Source organism: Carettochelys insculpta, chromosome 4 (assembly GCF_033958435.1).
Source record: "Carettochelys insculpta isolate YL-2023 chromosome 4, ASM3395843v1, whole genome shotgun sequence".
NCBI lineage: Eukaryota > Metazoa > Chordata > Testudines > Carettochelyidae > Carettochelys > Carettochelys insculpta.
The window spans coordinates 117382973-117399432 of record NC_134140.1 but is presented as its reverse complement, the minus strand read 5'-3'; the positions used below and the strand labels follow the sequence as shown (position 1 = coordinate 117399432).

The 16460-nt window shown below is 41.4% G+C and overlaps 1 protein-coding gene across 6 annotated transcripts in view; it reads left to right on the top strand.

Moving 5' to 3' along the window:
* PDLIM5 (PDZ and LIM domain 5) overlaps positions 1–16460 on the top strand; it is a 207657-nt gene that overhangs the window by 71670 nt on the left and 119527 nt on the right. For all 6 annotated transcript variants that reach the window (XM_074993582.1, XM_074993583.1, XM_074993584.1 and 3 more), the window contains exon 3: positions 6194–6345. In XM_074993582.1, coding sequence (XP_074849683.1) covers positions 6194–6345 — 152 coding nt within the window. The remainder of the gene's footprint in view (positions 1–6193; positions 6346–16460) is intronic.

Sequence of the window (16460 nt, the reverse complement as noted above, 5' to 3'; positions counted from 1 at the left end):
ATAGAAAAAAGGTCTGGTTCCTTTTCTGATTATTACATCTACCGAATTAACAACAAAGTTGGAGCTACAGAATGTTTGATTTTTGCACACAGCTTAATAGCTAAGGGCTTATTTACACTGGGAACATACTTCTGTATAGCCATGTCTCTCTGGAGTGTGAAAAATCTACACCGTGCTGAGAGTGGGCTGGGAGGATAGGAAGGAAGGATAGGTGGAAGAAGCCTCACTAAATGAAGCACATGATGTTGAGGACCTGAACTGGATGTGGCAATGTCTCTTACCTCAGCAGTTCTGGATCCAGCCTGAATCTAGACTCTTAGAGAGTGGTTTGAACACAAAATGTCTCAAGGTTTGGCTCTTATAGAGGTCTGGTTTACCCTGATTCTGAGCCAGTCTAAGATGGCGTCAATGACAAATAAACTTCCCGAAGCCATTTTTGTAAAGTCACTTTTTTCGAAGTAAAATTCAAAGATGGGTAATTTGCTAGAAACACACTTCACTTCCAGATTGAACTGTCAGGGTGTGTGGGGTAAAACTTGTCATTGGCTAGCAGGTGGGAGAGCCTGTGTGTTCATGATACAACACGGTGTTGACAGAGCAGGGCCCTAAAACCATGGGACCTATCAGTACGGCTACACAGGAGTTGAACACCTGAATCTGGTCTGGGTCAGCTGACTCAGGGTGTGGGAATGTGTAGGGGCTTGAGCCAAAATCTGAGCTCTGGGACCCCATATCATGGGTCTTCTGTTCCCTTATAGAGGCTATGCTGTGATTTGCTCAACATTGACAATGAGAACTTATCATAGTGTGGATAGTCTACCTGCTCCCTGCGTTAGTAGTTAGGTCTGGGGAAGTAGTCCTCCTGTGAGCATAGCAGTGTCTACAGTGGGGTTTAGGTTGCTATAGTTACTTTCCACACCCGTGGGGACCATAGTTGGCAAATGTTTGAGACAGCAGTGAAGATGCAAACTGTTATGCTAAAGAAGTTTACTGTTGAATTTCACATCCCATATAGAAATTTGAGGATGAGTTCAAGTCTATATAGTTATAAAGGCTTATAGAACCATTATACTGTTTTATAAAACTCTCCAACGTAAAAATAAGCTGGACCTACTTATTTCTAAATGCAATATTAATCCAAAAGTATATGTTTGTTTCTAAACACCTCTAAAAGCATAAACAAAAAATGTAGGCCATTAAATGTGTGCTGCTCAGAACTGCAAATGGAAGCACTAGTGTCAGAGTTTTATGGCTGCTTTAGCTGATGAGGCAGCATGTACATTAATGAATGCATAGCAGAATAAAACACTGTAGTAACCAACACTGACTTGACCTAAACACTTACAATTCTGCTTAGATTTCAGGCCAGGGGAAATATTACATGTATTTACAGAGCTGCCTTATAACACCTTTTTACAGTTGGTTGTGTCAGCATTTCCACGATAAACCCTGTATTAGTTCATATAACTCAGCTGGATAAATGTCATCTGGACTTAAATTTGGCATAACGTGCCTTGGTTTGGAAGTGAGCATTAAGGCTGGCTATCTAACCTGCTGGCTGTGCCAATAGCATTACTGTACTAAAGAGCCATATTCTATTATTACAGGTTGAGTGGTCAAAAAGTGCCCACAAGAAGCTGTTAGCAGAGATCAGTTATTTACATATGTATCTTAAAAGTAATGTATGTAATTTATGTAATTTATGTAATGTATGTAATTTACCTATGTATCTTAAAAGTAATGGAGCGCACCGGAGCCTGCATGATTCCTGTTTACTGCTGTTTTGGGGAAGGAGAAGTGGATAACTCAAGGGTGATTTTTGATAACTTTTTTTGTGATCCTTGTGCTAGCTGGGTGCAATTTCAATGCTGCTCGGAGTGTGTCCAGATACGGTAGCCCCCAAAGGCCATTCGGGTCACAGGAGGTTGCTGGAACCCTCATGTGTCCAAAGGATAAATTGAGGGTGGGGTATGTGCTAGTGGATGGTGCATTACGTTGGTCTTACAATGCTATGGATTGTCTTACACCTGGAGAATCCTGAAAAAGCAGGACTCAATAGATGTCTACTTAAGAGGTGCAAAGCCTCTAGGAGAGGGAACAGCAATTTGTACCTATATTTCTCCCCTCCCAGGTGGGTGAACTAGCTGCCAGCTGCTAAGGTTTTCTGGGCGTGTCAGCCCCACAAAATTAGCTCGATTTTATTTAATTTGACTTTGAACATCCAATTTAACAAGTGCAGTTTTGCTTGTCCCCACTGGGTGGCTGTGGTTGATGGAACACATCCTCACCGTCAGGGGATGCGTTGACTCAAGGAGTCCATTGTTGCAAGCGATCCCACAGTCTCTGCAGCAGATTGGAATTCTGGGGTAGGGTCCCAAAACCTCATGGGATGAAAACATTTCAGGTGATTATGGGTGCATATTGTTAGCCTCCCGTGTCTGTGGCTCAGAACCAGCCTTATCCTATGGTATGCTTGCTTCAGCTCCTTTATTTTCCTGTGGCATAGCTGTGTGTCCCTAGCGTAGCACTTATGCATCATGGCTTGTGCAATTTTGGCACAGATATCAGCATTTCTTTTGCTGGTTCAAACCTCTGCTAGCACAGACTCTTCTCCCTTCCCCTCCCCTCCAACAATCAGATCCGCTGTCTCCTGAATGTTCCATGCTGGAGGCGTTTGGTCCAGGGCATGCATGCTCAGCTGCTCCAACAGGAAATGAACATTCCCAATTCCCTGCACACCTGCCTGAAGAGCATTGGAGTTCAAAGGGCTTGCCAAAGTGTTTACAGTGGAGCACTCTGGATAATTACCTGAAGGCCAGTAACTCCAAATTAAAGTATGCATTGTTTACAGTGCCCTTAATTTTTGAGGGATGAGTGTTGTGATGTGTTAACAGAGGGAGCAAGTATGAACACCCTCTGTCGATTGTTGTTTTGTCAACTTCTGGATGGTGACATAAGTTTTGTTGACCAAAACTTGGTAGTACAGACATAGTCTGTCAATAGTACGTGAGCAGTAGAATCCAAGGAAGGAAAAGACTCCAGGGTAGACCACTGAGTTAGTCTTGGTCTACCCTATAGGCTATTTTTAACAAAAAAAACCAAACCAAAACAAAAAAAAAAACACCATACCCCAAAGAGAGATATTTATACCAACCTTAGCCTCCCATGTGGACAGGGCTATTTCAGTGAGAGAGCTTCTCCCAAAGGTGCAGCAGCTGCCCCTCACAGAGATTGAGTTATTGAGTTAATGTCAGATCTTTCTGCCATTGGCCTAAAGCGTTTTCACCAGGTGTGGAACTGCATTGATATAAATTTGTATTGTAGGCCTGCCCTTACAATGAGGAGTAATGATGAAACCATGAGCAAAGGAAAATTTAGACTGAATATTATGTTAGACTGTGGAATAGTTCTTAGGGAAAGGAGTAGAAACTTACTACACAAGTGATTTGAAACTAGATGGGACAAAATATTCAAAAATATAGTATTGGGAACTCCCTGAATGGAAGGGAGGATGGAAAAGATATCAGCTATTTTCTACTGCTGTTTTCTGTTATGCTCTTTTGTCTTCTCGCTTCCCTATTATGTCTTTCAGTCTTTAATTCATTTGCACTTTCATGAATGCTGCTTGTCTGTTTTTATCAATTTGAAAGAGGAGACAGTGCCCAGATTCTGATCTCACTAGTGTGAAATAAATGATTACAGGATTAACTAATAATTTTTGCTGCTTAATCAGTTACAAAAATTGAGGCAGATCTGATTTATTGACACTGATATGTGTGTTTTATCTGGAAAGGGTCAGCAATCTAAGAAAATAATTATTTTAAACACACAATACGGAGATGAGGAAAGACTCCTCTCTTGCAAACTTGTGGTGGTGTTTGTTGCAAAATGAACAGGGTAGCCTGTATCAGCGTTAAATAATCAGGACAAACGTGCAGCTTTTGTTGTGAGGTTTTTTGATTGTATTCTCTCTCTTTTTTTTTTTAAACTGCACTGAAGATACTTTCTATAATAATTTTGAAATTGGTCCCAAATAATAGAATCACAGATTATTAGGACTGGAAGAGACCTTAGGAGATCATCAGGACCAGCCCAAGCTAATCATTCTAGCCAGGGCTTTGTCAAGCCTGGCTGTAACTTGTAAGGATATAGATTAGTACTTCACAAACCTCCTACTGAAGTTGTTTATCCCCATATCCAAACTAGGCTTCTCCCACCATAACTTGAAACCATTGCTCCTTGTTCAGTCATCTGCCACTGCTGAAAATAGCCTCACTCCATCCTCTCTCAGCTCCCTTCAGGGAGATGAAGGCTGCTATCAACTCCCCCCCTCATTCATCTCTTCTGAAGACTGAATAAGTCCAGTACCTAGCCTGTGCTTATAAGTTATGTGCTCCAGTCCCCTAATCATTTTGGTTGCCCTCCTCTGGGCTCTGTCCAATTTGTCCACATGCTTCTGTAGTGAGGTGCCCAAAACTGAATGCAGTACTCCAGGTATGTCATCACCACATCAAGTACTAATCCTTTAAGTCTTTATATAAAACACATTTTAGAGCAATATCATTCTATCTGGGAAAATTGGCGTGATGGTGGCTTTAAAAAGAAAATTGGCCTCCTATTAAAACCTTTTTTTTTCCAAAGTTTTTTACCCATTAAATAGTGGCTAAAGATCATATTTGTTGCATGAATTTGTGCATACTAGAAAGTTCTCTGAACACCCTTGTTGGCCAAAGACGAGATCTTTACTGCAAGCCGTAACGTCAGTGTCTGTTGAGGGGCTAAAGAAAGAATTTGTTGATGGTGGGTAGTGGGAGGGTGCCTGGGAGGACTGGTGTCTGCAATGATTGGCCTCAGAGCTCGTGGATCGTGATATCTCCCTGTCCAGTTCGAGATGAAATGAGCTATCCAGACTATATGTAGCATTCTAAGTGTGGATATTTTCACTCTTCTGTTTCACCTTCTTTCTGCAGTTTGTGAGCAGTATGCTTTTTTCAAATATGAAATATTATGTTAAATAAAACTAGATTTTACAGCTGTAATTCAGATTTGGTGGAAATGTGCTCTGTATTGTCAAAACACCACTGAAACTAACCCAAGGATTCAGAGGGAGATATATGAGAAGTTCACTGGCTTCGTGTCTAGCCTGATCTGTTGTTTCAATTCCAGGTCCCCTTTCTTTCATGCATTAACACATGGTGCGGGTGTGCTTGCACCGATAAAAGCAACCTTTTAAAAACAAAGCAAAAACCTGCCACCGCTTAGTATAGGGCTTCCTTCCTCCTAAGGTCTTCAGTTTTTCAGCGGTGTTGTGTGTTTCCCTTGGCCATCAGCTCTACTGCTTAGCGAACTGTTAGTCTTCTGCAGATGTGGGCAGTCTTCAGCACTCAGCCCATCAGATTAATCCACTGGCAAGCCATGAGACGCTTTGTTGACATTGACTGTCTGCAGGCATGCCTCGCCCCTGCACCTCTCAGTGGCTGCAGCTTGCCATTCCCGCCAATAGGAGCTGTGGGAAGTTATGTGGGTCACAGAGACATACTGCTGATGTGAACGAAATGACTTATGGCCCGCCAATGGATTAACTGGATGGACTGCATGCCAAAAGTTGCCAACCCCTAGTCTTCTGTAATGTACCTGTAATATAAAATAGGTCCATGCTGCTTTGAGTCCGGTGTTTTAAATGGAAATAATTATTGTCTTGTACAATATACCACCTCTTAATAAATAATTGCCCAAGGTCTACAAATTGGGGGCTCTCCTACGTAGACTATGTCTCGATAACAGTTGTTTGGTGGGCACCTCTTCTCTCATTCACATGTGTACCTCACTTCCTTCCCCGGCCCCCTTTGGATTCTGAAACAGAAGTTGGCCCCTGATTTCTAAGTATGGGTGTTCTCAAACCCTAAACCACTTTCTCTGTGGAGCAGCTGTCTCTAGATATGTAACAGTGGCAAATATGATTCTAGTCCCTTTTATTGTTGAATCAGAAAGACAGGTTACAGTTATATAATAAATATTCTTGTTTGGCGAGGTAGTGTTCCTATGCCAGAGGTGTGTGCATATGCCATCTATATGTGTGTTTACGAATACAAAATGTAGGTAGACTTCCATGTAACTTTGTCCTTATATGCCAATAATATTAATGTGCCCCATGGAAGAATACTGCTTACTCATTTCATTTGTGACATTGCAGTTAAGCGATGGTGGAAAGGCAGCTCGAGCACAGGTGGGCATAGGTGATGTGGTTCTCACCATTGATGGGACAAGTACAGAGGGCATGACTCATCTGGAAGCACAAAACAAGATCAAAGCCTGTACAGGAAACCTGAACATGAACCTGCAAAGGTAAGATTTTTTTTTTAACTGTAATATCTGCTGTTTTAAGAATGAACACCTATAAGTCATTTGCCTAAATGTGTGTATTTGGTGGCTATCATTGAAGTATTATGGTGTAGTAGGCCTGACATATATTCTCTGCATCTGGAAAACAGTTACATGGCTGCCTTTCGTAACCTGCAGTCAGATATAGAGTAGAACTTCAGAGTTATGAACCGACCTGTCAGCCACACCCCTTATTCTGGAATTAGGAGTTTGCAGTTATGTAGCCATAGAGACAAACACACACCCCACTGTGTTAAAGGTAAACTACTAAAAAACTGGAAAGTTGAAAAAAATTGACAAGCTAAACAAAATGTTCCTCTGCTTATATCATTTAAGTTAAAATGCTTAAAAGCAGCCATTTTTTTCTACATAGTAAAGTTTCAAACCTGTATTAAATCAGTGGTCAGCTGTAAACTTTTGAAAATAACATTTTGTTCAGAGTTATAAACATTTCAGAGGGGTAGCCGTGTTAGCCCACGAAAGCACATTACTTAATAAATTTGTTAGTCTTCTAAGGTGCTACAGGACTACTTGTTTGTGAAACATCTGAGTTACAAACAACCTCCATTACCAACGCGTTTACAACTCTGAGGTTTTACAATACTTATCACTGTGTTAAGTTGAAATTCTCCCCTTTCTAGGAGCTTTGGTTTTGTTGTTAATATCAAACTGTATGGGATTTGAGCTCAGCTTTTGTTTTCATGGGCCTGCTCTGCAGCTCCTCCCTCCCTAATGCTCAGCCCACACCCAAGAGTCTCTTTCTCAAGCCTCTTTTCTCTCACTTATTTCTGGCTGGGACAAACAGCTGCTTATTTTTGCAGTTCCATTTACACTTTTCTTTCACTGTGAAACTCCACTGGTGCTAGCAGCAATAATGGGGCAAGTGTCTCCCCTAAAAGTAGTGAGTAGGTTTAGGTGAAAAAGTAGTTAATTGTTAGTGGGACAGTCTGTGCTATTGGGCCCACAATTGTTAGCCCCCATGAAGAATTTTAGGCAGGAAGAAGAGGGCAGAGAATGTCTTCGAGTCAGCAGAACATTTCCCAGCTTGATCAACATCTGCAAAGGATGTTTCAGGCAAAGAGTTGCCAGCCTGTTAGAGATGATTTTTCAGATGTTTGCAAACTTCTGTTTATATTGTGAGTTTTTGTCAATGGGCATTCAAATAAAAAGCTTTGTGAACAAGCTGCGGTGGGATGGCCATTTATCTGCGCAGTAATATAATGTTCTAAAAAGATGATAAAACCTTTTCAAAGGTAATAGTCCAGTCTTGGTCTTCTAAGGAAGTATTTGGGGCAGGCTATGAAGAAGTGGCAGCTGAGAGCACAATAGTATTTGCATGGTATCTTAAGCTGTAATTTGCTTGAGAAGTTGATGGCTAGGGCAAACAATAAGAACAGGTAGAGCAGAGATGACCAGAGACTATAAAAGTGGATTTTAGGATTATAGTCACTGACTTGTATTTCTTGGATTTTAACCTTAATTTCAGTTGGAGAAGTTTTTTCTTGAGAGAATGCTCAGCGTTCTAACACTCTGGATTCCTTTCCAGAAATTTTGCAAGACCAACAAAAGAACATACTGTGCGGGTGTGTGTACGCATTTCTTTGGAGAGCATGTGTTTCCAAAATCATATTAAGCAGAATTTTTCTAATTTTCACTTCTTCTCTTTGGCAGTCCTGAAGTCTTGTGTAAATCTGAGGCAGGTTTCTCTCCTTTCCCCAGTTCCTGTTTTGCATCTCCCTAGTTCCTGCAGCTAGTCAGTCCCTGCAAGCTGTTCCTGCTCCGTCATGCCTGCAATCAGTTGTATATGTAAGCATATTAACAAGTACACAGAAGAAAAGAGGGCAATACTCTTACCTGTGAAGTGAAGTTCTTTGAAGCCATCTATTGATGTATCCAAAGAGCAGATCAGAAGGAGTACTGATGGTGCAGAAATCTAGCAGTGTAGCACTATTCCTCATGTCTGTGGTGTTGTCACTGACAATCGCTATGGCTTCACTAATTTCCATGGTCTTTTTCATAGACTCCCTCTTTTTGAATAACTGAAATCAGGCTATAATTTGTTCCCAAATTTTGCCACTGCTTCTTTGGCTTTCATTTTGCTAGTTGGAATTCTCTGAGATTCTCAGAAATAAGTTGGATAAGTCTTGCAGCCCAAACAGCTGGTTCGGGCAATCCAACCTTTGTATTTCTCAGGCTGGGCCTACGCTTGGAAGGGAACAAATTGATTTAAGATGCACAACTTCTGCCATGAAAATAGTGTAGCTGGAGTCAGTGTACCTTAAATCAATTTTTTGCCACTGCTCCCACAGCAGGAGGTCGACGGGAGAAACTCTCTGGTTGACTTCCATTACTCTCACAAGAGCGAGGAGTATTTAGCTTGACAGTGGTGTCCTGATTTTTTCAATTTATCTTGGCCCCACTAGGCACACTAAATCAAGCCCAGGAAGATTGAGCAGCGTCGTGTCAATCTTCTGCTAAGTGTAGACATGCCCTTAGGTGAAACTTTGGAGTGTGCGTCTTCATGTCCGTTCAGCAATAACTTACCTCTTCCAGCAAATTATCCTTTCAGCTGTCAATGGAGCTCACTCTCTGAGGACACTCTTGAAATAAAAATAGAAGAACCTGTCAATAGTTACATTTCTTCCCCACCTCCCACACACACACAAAGCTTGGATTAATGAGATCTTTTGAGGCATGATGGTCACACAGGAAAAAGTGATTAAGAGACTTGGTCATAAGTGGGTTTTTTAAGAGATTGTTCTACCCATGTTACTAAGTTTTTGTCTACGTTTGGTTGCAGTGCCAGCTCTGGGAAAGAGCTCTCCTAGTGCTCCAGGAAAACCCTCCTCAAGAGGTATAGCTCCCAGTGTTGGTATCCTGTCTTCACTGGCAAGTACCTGAGCACTTGGGCAGCCATCTAGGAGAGATTCAGACATCACCAAGCTGATTAGCAGAGCACCCACAGCCCTTAGCATGTGTTTCTAATGGTTGTGCCCATCTGCATGTGCCTGGGTGTGCATAACCAAATTTATTCTACACATGGATGGAAAAAAATAGAGGGAACATTACTCTGGGGTTATTTTTCACAACTCCAAGTGAGAAAGTTTGAGGCAGTAACTTGCCAGTGTAGACACTCCCTAGGACCTGAGTTTGTTAAAGGTAACAAAAATAATGAGGAGTCCTGTGGCACCTTCTGAACTACCAGATTTATTTGAACATAAGCTTTTGTGGGTGAAAGCCCACTTCATCACCTGTATCAGACAAAGTGGTCTTTAAGGTGTCACAGGACAGTTAAATGATTTTACCAATACAGAGGGATATGCTACCCCTGTAATAAAGGGGACAGTTTACAAATAAGTATTTTGCTTCATGTATTGTCCCTTGTCACTCAGCTTGGACAATAAAAAGAGGCACTTGGATGTTCTGGATTAGCACGATGCTGCAGCATTTGACTTCAAACACTGCAGAGGAATATTAAGGTCAAAACCACCATTATAACTAATGGGGTGGGGATGGGAAGGAAGAACAAACACTTGTTTTAGCTGAGTCGTTCTTTATGGTCAACAGGAATCGGTTGTATGGTATTTTTGTAGATTCAGAGCAAGGGGCACCATTGTGCTCTGAATAGAATGTTGATGTGTTGTATTCCAAGCTGGAAGAAATTGATACAGTGACAGAGTGGGAAATAAGGACTGAAATATGTTTTGTCGTTCAAGAACTTTTTTATGTTTATAATGTGCACTGACAGCACCTGATACAGCTTTATTTTAAATAATACAAAATGAGCCATAAACTTTGTTAGTTCCTTCATTTCATTCTGCCAAGTGTGAAAGGAAGTCTACTTAGAGTTTTATTTTGTCTGGCAGGCGCGGGGGCGAAGAGGAGTCCAAGGAGAGCGGTTAGGAGGAACTGAATGATGCAAGGGATGTGGCTTGCCCAACCAGTAGGGAAGGGCATTATACAGATGGTGGCTCACTGCTCCTTTTTAATGTTGTTGAAATAATGGTGGGCTTTGTGACATGCAGAAAGGGAAGTCAGGCAAAGAGATATTCTAGTAAATCAGGGGAAGTATGAAATCACTTTTTTTTTTTTTTTTTGTAAAGAAAATGCTGTTTCCATTTGTTACTGCTGTCAGAAATATTTTGGCTTCCGTTTGACTACCATAACAAAGCTTTCAGTTGTCTTTTAGTGAACATTACTTGTCACTGCAGTTTGTGTGGTGCACATTTTGAAGGTTAGATGTAAATAAAAAATAATATTCTCTTTCTAGTGAATTGCAGAATTGATAAAACACATAAATATTGCAATTTAATGGAATATATGCTTTCTGAAGCATCCCCCATGCACAAGGCACTATTTGTGCATAAACAAAAACAGTTCATGTCCAGATAAGGTGTAGTCGAAGGCCCTTGTTCTGCGTCGAGATCTTCTAACATGGTTTCTAAAGTCAGTTGGATTGGGATCTGTGATTGTGGGTGGAGGCCCTTAGTCAATATTACCTTCAAATACTGTCCAAATGGGATAGACATTAATATTCTTCCTTCAGGCTTTGAAATAAATATTTAACAAGCTTAATACTTACTGACTGCCAACTGTGCATGTCAAGTATCTTCTGTGGAAAACCAGTTACTTTGAGACTTGTACGCAAATATTTGCAAACGAGTATGCCTCTGTAGGGAGAATAAAATACCCTATTTTTCAGAATAAAATAGTACCATATAGTGGTCAAATATGTAATTATTTGCTGTCCTTGGAAGAAACCAGAAATACAACTATCACAGTCAAAAAAAAGTCCTTTCCTAGAGGCTTCCTAAATTCAGCCATATAAATTCATACTTGCCAGATGTGCAGCGTGACAAGCCTCTAATATTGACGTATGATTAAATGTATTTTGAGGTGTGTGTGTGTGTGTGTGTGTGTATGTATATATAAGCACTTATTAAAAGGCATTTCTCAAGGCTGGATTCTAATAAGGGTATATTTTCAGCATTCTTCAGGCAGGAGGGCAGGCTATACATTTGTTTTTGCTATTTCTTCTTGTAGTAAGTTGCTTAAATAACTGGCTTTTGTAGAAGTTGCAGTTGTTTTCCTCCCATCGTTTATTTTTTTAAAATGAAATGCCTTTGGAAAGTTCTGAAAATCTCTTTCATGGGGTATGTCCTTTCTTCATCCTCCTCTCAAAGACTCTTTAGCTCCCCAGTATTTTTTTTTCTAGTCAAAGTACTTCCTTGGTTCCCAGGAAGACAGATGAAAACCAGATGCTGCCTTTTTTAATGTATTTCCAACTTCCGTAATTTAGCATGGTCTTGGGTAAATAATTATGTAAGCTACTGTAGTGTACAGCTAGTCAGAACTTCTGTTTTAAACGTGTTTCTACAAAATCCTGTCTCCTTGTTTTTACAGTTGTCAGAAATCAGAAGCATAAAGAACTTGGATACTTCCCATTACATGAGGTCATATCCATCAAATTTTTGAAAAAAAAGTTATTTCAATACTATTCATAGAAAGTAGCAACTGTCTACCAATGCTGCATACCAAAAATGTCTGTACAGTTCTACAACTTTATCTCAATCAGATGCTGAAGTGACTTTTCAGATGAACTTCCTTCAACAATAAGGTACTATTTAAGGATGACATTTTCAGAAGTACTCCCTTTGGCTACAGTGGGAATACAATTAATCTGCCGGAGAGCACTTGTGAAAAATCACACATTAATTCCCTAGAATGGTTATCGTTATGTGAGTTATCATTGAAGGACATGGCTCTGAGGGGAGAAAGTGATTCTGTACACAGAGATTAAGGTACCATTAGTAATAACCAAACCAAACCAAACCCTGGGAAGCTGGGGGCCGCAAGCAGGTTTTACGGCATCTGGAACTTTGTTCTGGCTGGACATCTCTGTGGCTCAAGCTCTCACATTGATAGCATGAGCCCAGATTTGTCCTTGAAGATCTGGCGCCGGTATTGTCAGTTGCAAATATTCAGCAATCACAAATCAGTCTTCAGGAAACTATAACGTTTCTTAAAATGAGTGTTTGCATTTGCTTCCTGTTTCTGAGCCTTCAGTGCACATTTGTTTCATGTTTTCAAACCTTTTCCCCACAATCTTAACTTTTTGCATGAGCTTCTTTTAACCATAAACTAATATTCTCAAGAGATCTGATTCCAGCATTTGGAGCTTCAAGAAAAACACCAGGTATCACAGGCCCGTGATAAAACTGAAAACTGACAGCTCTGTGACTTTTTTTCATGCAGGACTTCTTCTCTTTGATACTTCTTGGCTCTTTATGTAACCAAGGCATAGCCAGAGAACCCTACCTTAGCCTGCCAAGTCTAAGAAAAAAGGCCTTTTACATCATATTTGGCACCAGCAGCCACAGCTGAAATGGTTCATCTCCCTCTGGCAAGTCCAGCAATATGAACCAAGATATATGGAAACCCTCCCAATAACTCATTTCAGATGGGGTTCCTTGCTGCTCAGAGTGAAATCATTGACTATGCATTTCACTTGAGATAATTGTTAAACTTACTCTTGTCAGGTGTGTGTCTTTCTCACATGAGCTGAATAAGGGTCACTTTTAAAGAAACTTATGAAATATTCTTGCTTTTGTTCCATTTAGGTTTACATTAGTTTCAAGCACTATTAAATTTATAAAAGTTGTTGGGATTTTGCACCTTCTACCTTGTTTCAGACAAAAATTCAACTGTGAGCATTCTATGTGTTTTAGTTTAGTTTGGCAGCACATGGCTAATATTTTCTCTGCCAGCCCTTCCTCGAATCCACCTTTCATTATAATACTTGGCACTTGTATCCCTATTCATCCAAAGACTTCAAAGCCCTTCTTAATGATTAATTAGATAATATGGCTTACTTCAAAAGATTTTTTTTTTTTACAGTGAAGTTTACGCAGAGGAACAGAAAAATTAAGGGATTTGTTGTAGGTCATGCAGCAAGTTCCTGGCAGTCTAGTGGATTTTTCCTGAAGTCGCTACTATCCCGTTGCATATCCAGGGTCCAACTTTGTTCCTTTGACTTCAGTGGAAAGGTGTTGGGCTAAGCTGCAAGTGTCGGCTGTTTCTGCAAAATGAATTCACTCAAGATGAGAATTGCCGAAGACTTTGTATAATGTTTAAATATTGCCATTGTGCTGTGAGAATGATGACTTTATTATAAGTAGATCCGGCTGCACTGATTTTAACCATTCAGGCTGAAATTTTCCATGCTGAGTGTCTGCCTCAAGCTTTTATGGAATGTTTTAACAAAAGCAGTTCAGCCATTTCTACAAATGAGTTTCTGAGAGAACGTTTGCCAGTGTTAGATTCTTACAACATTTCATTGAGAAGCTTTTTTTTGTTTCTCCTTAAAAGTAAATTACATTAAATTAGTGTCTTTTGCTTTCTCCCTGAAAATCCACCTAAAATTGTCTGTTGTTTGGCCAGTTTCTAGAAATCGCCATTTGCATGTGTGTGTTAGTGGTTTGTCACCACAGTTCTCCAAGGATTTCTGTCAGTACAGAGTATGTTCTCGAGCAGGGGTACTCAAGGTGAGGCCTCCCCCAACCTTGTATAAAAAGTCCAGGGCCCAGCAAGGGTGGTGGCAGGGAACTCCAGGCAGGGACCCTGGGTCATAGGAATTATTTTACTTCTGTCTTGGGGGAGGCGGCAGCTGTCAGGACTCAGGCTAGCCCCATGGAGTGAGGTACAGGGAGGGAGCACCACCTCCATCTCCAGACCCACCTCAGCAGGCCACCCAGCCTCTCAACCGAAAAATATAACTCAAGGGAGATCTCAGCTCAAAAAGTTGGAAAAACATTCAAAGTACCTAGGGGCTGTGTACGCGCAGGGGGATGGCTCGTGGTATTGGGTAGGTGCCGGGGGGTAGGGGGTCTCAGGGTAGTGAGAGGTTGTGTATGAGAGGGAGGTAGCTAGGGGCTATCCACTGGTGGAGGACAGAAGGACTGTCATTTTGGATCTCCGCTCCATTGGTAAGGGCTCCTAGATGTGGTGGGGGTCCCAGCTTTAGCCCATGCTCTTCCTGGCTTGTGGGGAAAAAGCTCCTGGGTGTAGCCTTGTGCCCCTTCCAGGTTTGCAAGGCACCTCCTGCAGGGGTAATATGGCCTCTAATCTTTTACCTCTATGTGCACTGAGGCATGCTTGGATGTGCACCACCAGTAGAAAGAAAAACCCTAGCTGGGGGTGCTCTGCTAATCAGCTGGGCAGCATATGAATCTCTTCCTAGTAGCTGCGCAGGTGCCCAGCTTGGTGGGAGTGCTGGGGCCAAGGCTTGTGGCACTAGAATTCAGCCTGGAGGGGTTTGTAGACTTCCCGGAGTGAGGGACATGAACTCTCACTCGAGAACTTCATTCTGAGGTCCCCACCCATGTATACAAGCTCCACACCCCACTTGGGCCACAGCCAATTTTCAGTATATGAAACCCAGGAATGGCAGAGAGGGTATCAAGCAGTGCAGTTGCCTGGGGCTCCCTGGTGCCTAAATTTCACATTCAGTCTGAGGTGGAGGGACTCAAGGCCCTCAACTGCAGACCCATGCGGTTGGGCTTCAATTTTATGTCCTGGGACCTAGCAAATCTAATACTATCCCTGCTTCATGGACCTCCTGAAACATGTTTGCAGCCCCCGCGAGGGGTCCCAGACCACTGCTTGAGAACCCCTGCTCAAGAGTCCACAGCTTATGTACTAAACTGGATGCTCCCTGAAATTGCTTCTCCTGGTTTCTGGGTGACGTGCAGATGGGCTTTTCCTCTGCTGTTCCAACAGATGCTTTACGGTCCCCAGGCTTTTGTTTTCTTCATCCAATAAAACCAAGTACGAGAAAAATTATTTTTTTTACCTGTCATATTATGTCTAGTTTTAAAGTTAAATGATGTGGGATAAAACACTGGTCCCAAGAGCATCTGATTAATTAAAAAGCTAAAGGTCATTTATTTATTTATTGCTGTAGTATCCGAATGCGTGAGTTTTATGCCTGATTCCCTTGAGGCATGATCTGTTGTTAGTGTCATTTATTAGTTCAGTAGCCAAACGGTTTTGCTGACAATGCTGTGACTTAGAAAGTCTGATTAGCAAACTAAATAAGTGGAAGGGCACAGTTCTTGCTTTTGGCTGGGATTAAAATATCTTTTGTGATGACCGATGTTTGCTTCACACTAGCTAGCAATTTGAAAAACCACAAGACATGCTGCTGCTAAGCGAACTTGACAAACCAAAGGCTTGCAGTGAGGTTTAAAGGAGACTTGATAGGCTAGACATGAAAGAGTGGGATGCGGGGGTGGGGGAGGGAGTGGAAATGAAAGTTTAGCAGCTCGATGGGATACTTCTGCAGCTCAATGGGATACTTCTGCCAAACAGTAAGTGGGGGTGGGAATGAGGAAAGTGGTACCAGCTCTTGAAATGTCTTACTGTGTTATGAAATGCCAAGGGTACTGTATTAATCTTTAGAGACTCAACAGATGTAGTCTGTGGCGTGGGAGCCTAGTGGTCCATCAGTTGATTCATGACTTGTTTTTAAGAAGGTGGTATGTGAACCAGTCAAGTTTGGGAATCACTCATGTACAGTATAAAAGTGTGCAGAGGATACTTTGCTAGAGGGTGAGTTAAACTGAAGAGAAAGGAGAAATTGAATGTGAGTGTTTGGAAAATAGAATCCCGCCAACTGGGAGAAGAACTGTAATACTTTTTATCCAACTTCTAAATTAATGAACACGTTTATCTTACTGCACTTAGGGATATAGTATGTTTTCATTTAGCTGTTTCAGTGACTGATGGTAGTGGGGCTATGAAAATATCAGACTAGCTGTGGGGGGTAAAAGAATGAGTGAATGAAAGGAACAACTCTTGAATCATTCATCTTTTTGATACCTCTCTGGAGATTTAAAAAGGAGTGATTTTTAAAAAAAGCCTGAGCCACAGTAGTTGAGACAGATAGACAGTTTTGCGTCTAAGGGTTCCACAGAGGCAGGCAGTTATGCATCTAAGGGTTCCTCATCTGTGCATTAATCATGTAGGGTAAACAAAAGCACTCACTGATTAGGAAAAATTTTGGACAGAGTTAAATCCAT